At 39.1% G+C, this 5,618-nt stretch overlaps 1 protein-coding gene across 1 annotated transcript; it reads right to left on the bottom strand.

Moving 5' to 3' along the window:
* Positions 1-781: 781 nt before the first annotated feature.
* LOC122654985 (L-ascorbate oxidase homolog) lies at positions 782-4,674 on the bottom strand. Its single transcript, XM_043849239.1, has 7 exons — positions 4,555-4,674; positions 4,365-4,402; positions 3,893-4,104; positions 3,569-3,661; positions 3,123-3,468; positions 2,667-3,032; positions 782-806 (listed from the first exon to the last, which is right to left on the bottom strand). The coding sequence occupies exons 1-7, from the start codon at positions 4,672-4,674 to the stop codon at positions 782-784; spliced, it is 1,200 nt and encodes a 399-aa protein (XP_043705174.1).
* Positions 4,675-5,618: the final 944 nt, after the last annotated feature.

Here is a 5,618-nt window from a genome sequence, read left to right as displayed (position 1 = left end):
AAATTACAACCGCAGCACATATCCAATTTGAGTAACGGTGTCAACTTAATTTTTTTTAAAAAAAGAAAGAAAAAGACCATATAACCCATCTCATATGTTTGAAACCCTATTTACTTACCGTTAAATACCTGCAAACAACATTGAACCTTGAAGATCTGCAACACCGTCATTCTCCACCTACCGTCGACTTGAGCGAAGGTAAGAATACAAAATCCTACCTTCTGTTCTTTCCTTCATCTCTCTCTGCTTTCCCTATTCTATTGGTATTCTCATGAATGCCACCGTAGAAATATTATCAAGATTTGCATCTCATGAATTCCACTGTAGAAATATTATCAAGATTTGCATGATCTTTTAGGTAGGACTTATCTTGTATCCGTAGAAGAATGATGATGACTTCTGGTGAAGCAGTCAAATATAGTAACTCCCTGGATGTATTCTCACATATCCTTAAAAATGAAGGAACAAAATCTTTGTTCAGGGGTGCAGCTGCAAACATCCTACGTGCAGTTGCAAGTGCTAGTGTTCTTGCTGGCTATGACAAGTTACAACTGATCGTATTCGGGAAGAAGTATGGATCTGGTGGTGGCTAAGCATGTTAGAAATTCAATTTTAAAGGAAAATAGAGAGAAGTCATAAATCCTGCCACATGAAATGTTCACCCGAACAGAGTCTGATATTTTCTCGGTTTTTTCTTTGTTTTTAAATAATTTAGAGTGAATGACAGCTTACCCACCTCCATTTCATGGGTTTTTCATTTAATTAGGTGCGTGATCTGTATTTAAGCTTTTAACTGAATCTTACCACTGGAAATTGGGAATTTGTTAAGAGGATACTATGCAATACTAATAAGAGGTTAGAGCCAAGATGAACGCAATTAAGAGTCACGATACATGCCTCTTAGCATTTACATTTCACATGAAACAAACAAATCCCAGACAAATCATTTTAAACAGTTAAAACTGCTTAATCCCTTATTTTTTGCCCTCTTTAGTAGAGGATTTGAGTTCTGTAAACTTTGTTTTTTTTTTTTTGGGTAGGCAGTTCTGTAAACTTTGACTAACAGGTAATTCGTAACCTAAAATCAACATAAGAATTGGGAATAAGGTTCTCTGCCTTGGGGGCGTAGGATGCTCCCAAACACATGCGGGTGGGTGAAATGAAACCCCCCCCCTGAATGTTTGAAATTCTGTCCCTGTCTCGCCCCATGTGTCTGGGCGTAGCCTGCACCCAGATGCGCTCTCAGGCTGTTAAAATATAAAAAGATGGGCATGAAGTATAAGACTAAAAATATGATATAACGAGTAGTAAGTGTAAGACTTATTTTTTAACCTTGAGACGCTGCCAAATAATTAGTCCAAATGATCAAATCGAAGTGTTGATGAAGACAACGTTGCCAAGTTATAGTAGCACACGAATAAAATAAATTGGTTGAGACGCACCAAAGTAGATGTTGTCCTTAAGGTTTGAAACAGTCCCTATATAAGTGCAACAAGGATTTCTTATGCTCTACCTCCAAGATAACTCAACCACTAATCAAATGTTTTTTGCACAAAGTCTTCGACTGATATAGGAGAGCAAGGCTAAACGATTTTGAATAATGATTTTAATGCAACCGGAAAACCACAAATAGTATAGAAGTCCAAGAGCATAATTTGTTATATATATATATATATACTAGTAAATATGCACGTACAAATGCACGTGTGACCATGTGTAGAGGCAGAAAAGATATTTTAGGAACCCTGCATTAAATATGAAAATTTCTCTTGGAAAAAAAGGCAGAAAATTTAAGTGCAAAATTAGACTACTCCATCTGTCATTCCGTCAATAAAAAAGTGAAGCATCAAAATGGTTCTTGTGCTGGGTTTTCAAAGGCAATCTTTTGGTTTTGGAGAAACTGCTCCTTGCATTTTGCATCTCACCTTTAGGCTCCATTTATTTCCAGGTAAAAGGAGAATTTTAAGGTAAAGTCCGTGGAACCATGAGATTTACCTGAAACTTTTCCTTGTACATAATGTCTGAAAACCAAATGAATCCTCAAACGCCCAAAAAAATTCAAACATGCACGGACCAGAAAATTTTAAATAGCAGAGGAAAGCTAACATGGGATAGATTTTAGTTGGCAAGGATGTTGAGCAACACCAATATAAAAAAAGCAGATTAAAAATAGAGCAATTTAACAACTATACAAAACATAATTGTCCCGGCTATTAGACGACCTAAGGCATTGGAGGGGTGTCTAGGCGATGAGGCACTCGCCTAGACGTTGCCTAGGTGCCAATATGAGTATATGTAATAAAGCAATGATAATTTTATATAATTATGCTTATATGCAAAATAGAAGCCATATCAATGCAAACATCATTATGCTAGTAATGACCTAATATGAGAAACCAAACACATAATAAACAAAACATAGGACATAATGCAAGCATATTCATCAAAAAACCAAAAAAAAACATAAATCATTGTAAACTCACGAAGTGTCAATAAGGCATGATGCCTTGCACCCAAGAAAGAAACTGGCTGTCAAGGTGGCACCTAGGCGATGCCTTGACAATTATAAGAGAGAATTCAATTTGTTGAATCTGGTAATGTACCCCAAATCGAGATGAACCCACAATAAGGAAAGAATGAATCTTTTCATGGCTTATAAACCTTACCTGACTACAAAAAAGGAATAACCATCAATGTGCCATGATTGTACAGTGTCCGTCCAATCCTCAAACACAATCTCAACATAAGCCCTGAAATCTGCAGCCATGACAGAAGTCTTAAGGTCGCATCTGCTGTCACCAGGATGTTTATCGGGAATGCTTCCAAAATTGAAGACGCCAGGGATCTTGTAATCTGCTAGTTTCAATGGTGTGTCTGCTGGAAAGACGGAGACACCATTAACAGCATACCTCTGCTTGCCATTAACGATGTTTGCATTATTGGCAAGCTTGATTGTACGGGCGGTGTTTACCAATCCATAGTGATAAGAGCCTAGAGGATTGGGTCTTGAACCACTTGCAGTCAAATTCCATCTGTTTCAACAGATGCAGAGACAATCATATTAACAACAGCATAATTAGCAGAAGTAGGATTTGATTGATCGATGGGATATGGGTGAGTACCGGATAGATCTGGTCTGGTTGAGAGACGAATTGATTTGAGTTGTTGGACCACCAGGAGGAGGACCAGAAACTCCTTTAACTGAGTTACTGTAATGGAGAATGGTTGTAGTTGTGAGAACTGGGTTGGTGAAACGTGAAGAAACAACAATGTAGTAATCCTGTACAGGCTGATCGGCAGTAACCAAAACAGAGTAAGACTGGCCCAGATGGATATCAAGGGAAGAGTAGGTGTTCTGAAGTGTGTGAGACCCTTCCACCTTTATCAGCTTCAAGTTGTGTACCTGATTTCTGAAGTTGATGGATGTGGTAAGACCCACACTTGAAATCCTGAACCTGTATGTCTTACCTGCCCAGTATATATAGAACAGTGAGACTATACAGCCAAAACAACTTGGAATTTCAGTGAGTGGTAGCTTGAGTTGCAGAAAATCATGATTTATGGTTACCATGATCAACGTTGAATGTGTATCCATTCCAACCACGGCCATTGATGAGAAGCCCATCAGCAATGGGCATACCATTCCCAGTGTCTAAGATTGCTTTCAAATCATGTTAATGACACGGAAGCTTATATCAGTATTTAGGAAAAGAAAACAATCCAAAGCAGAATCAACAAGGGATCAGAATGAATCAGCAAGAAATGGGATCGAGCTTGCGCCAATTAGACGGATTCGATTCGAATATCTCAATGGATTTCTCTCTTTTGTACTAAAACCAGTAACTATATGTGTTATGATTCTTTAGAAGAACCCAATTATACTGTTACTTACTCTGGTTTTTCTTGAACCAGTCACCAGTCAGAACTGTATGCTCCCCAGCTGGGTTAGGAAAAGGAACAGGAATTCTTGGGCAGCTAAAGATCTTGATTCCACCAAACCCTCCTGCTGCCTTGTGGAATGCAAGTGAAGGGAAGTAGAAGAAGCTGCCAATTTGATCCTTAGCCTGCAGAATATAAAAAAAAAAAAAAAACAATTTTGAGTTCCTGATTCGTTATCACTATAGCCACGTGGGTGCATGTGTAAAACTGAATATAATCACTTCCCCCACTGGTTCCTAAAGGGCTGCCATGACAGAACTGTCAATGTCTCTAAATTTTGGTCTATTCTGGACTAAGTATTGATGGAGATGTTAGATGTGCCATTCTCACATGAATCCTCCAGATTGTCTTGGATAGGCCTCACCTAGTCTTGGAAAAGTCTTGACATTTCTTTGTTCCTAGATGGTTCATAAAATGGACATAACCTTGAAGAACACTTCTCTAGGGCAATTGTGATTGAAGACTAATGAATAAGGGGAAGATGAAAAGTATAGTATTGAATTAATGGAGCTAGATTGAATGAATGTATAACATGATATATTCATGACCCTAGGCAGTTGGAATAAGACTAAAACTAAAGTTCAGGACCATGCTCTTGATTAGGCTTAGACGTACATAGCGGCTTTCAGCCTTGAATAAGCTACCTGCTAGGCCAATGATACCTGCATTTCTGAGGACAGCAAGGCAGTCTAGGTCTTCCTCCTTCTCACATTTCAACCATGCATAAGCTGCCATATGTGATATGTGCAACTTAGAATGCTACCACTTATAGCATGACTGGGGTCATATCAAGTCGTGTCCCTCATCAGCAAACGCTACTAAACCCAGTCAGTTTGGATCATACCTGCTTCGATTAAAAGAAAACTTGAAGGTTATAAAAGAAATAAAGTTCAGAAGAATAGCTTACCAGAAAAGTCTTAATGCACAATGGGAGAAAACTTGAAGATTATAGCCCCTACATCCGAAAAAAAAAAAGAAACGATTAAAGCTCAAAGCATGTAAAGTCAAAATTGGGTCTTAAACATCATTAACTACCAAACAAGGGAGAGGGTTTAGGTTTGAGAGAGAGAGAGGGGTTCTTTTTTTTCAGAGAGAAGGAAAAGTGGAAAGGTAAATGCAGAGAGAAGAGGAGGAGGCAAAGGGCAGAGTGGGAGAGAGAGAGGGGGGACAAAGGGAGGGGGATCTCCAGCCGGGGAGTGGGGATAGAGGGAGAGATGGAGAGAGAGGTCTTACCAAATCTAGAAGGATTAACAAAAGGGCTGTCAGCAAGTTTTCCGGTTTGAGTGAAGATTCAATAGGAAAATAGGTCGAGTACTGAGAACTGACCAGAAGCATTGATGCATCTCCACTGTAATGATCACCCTGCCCCCCTGAGTGGCAGGCCCATGTGTCTGGGCGCAGCTTGCGCCCATGGCACAGAGAACATTCTCCCATAAAATAAAACAAAAGTACACTTGAAATTTCATCCTCACTAATAACCTAGGCATTGACCAATACTCTTGGTTGCTCCAATGGTCAAAACCTTTGTGTGCTACCTTGGAAACCAAGGTTCAAGTATTGGTTTGGTGAAAACCCTCTTCTCTCAAAACCTAGGCATTGAGAAAGATCTCCCTTTGTAAATATCTCAACTTACTCAATTGGTTTTACATCAATTCTTCCTAACAGGCATCTGTACTTAG

This window comes from Telopea speciosissima, chromosome 3 (genome assembly GCF_018873765.1).
Source record: "Telopea speciosissima isolate NSW1024214 ecotype Mountain lineage chromosome 3, Tspe_v1, whole genome shotgun sequence".
Taxonomy (NCBI): domain Eukaryota; kingdom Viridiplantae; phylum Streptophyta; class Magnoliopsida; order Proteales; family Proteaceae; genus Telopea; species Telopea speciosissima.
This window is presented reverse-complemented; position numbering and strand designations above follow the sequence as displayed.

Excerpts from the sequence above, each read along its gene's own strand:
- LOC122654985 (XM_043849239.1), bottom strand. The coding sequence starts at position 4,674 with ATGGCAGCTTATGCATGGTTGAAATGTGAGAAGGAGGAAGACCTAGAC. Across the intron at positions 4,403-4,554 it reads TCAAGGCTGAAAGCCGCTAT|TCTTCAATCACAATTGCCCT; the intron begins GTACGTCTAAGC and ends CTTATTCATTAG. Across the intron at positions 4,105-4,364 it reads CTAGAGAAGTGTTCTTCAAG|GAACTCAAAATTGTTTTTTT; the intron begins GTTATGTCCATT and ends ATAACGAATCAG.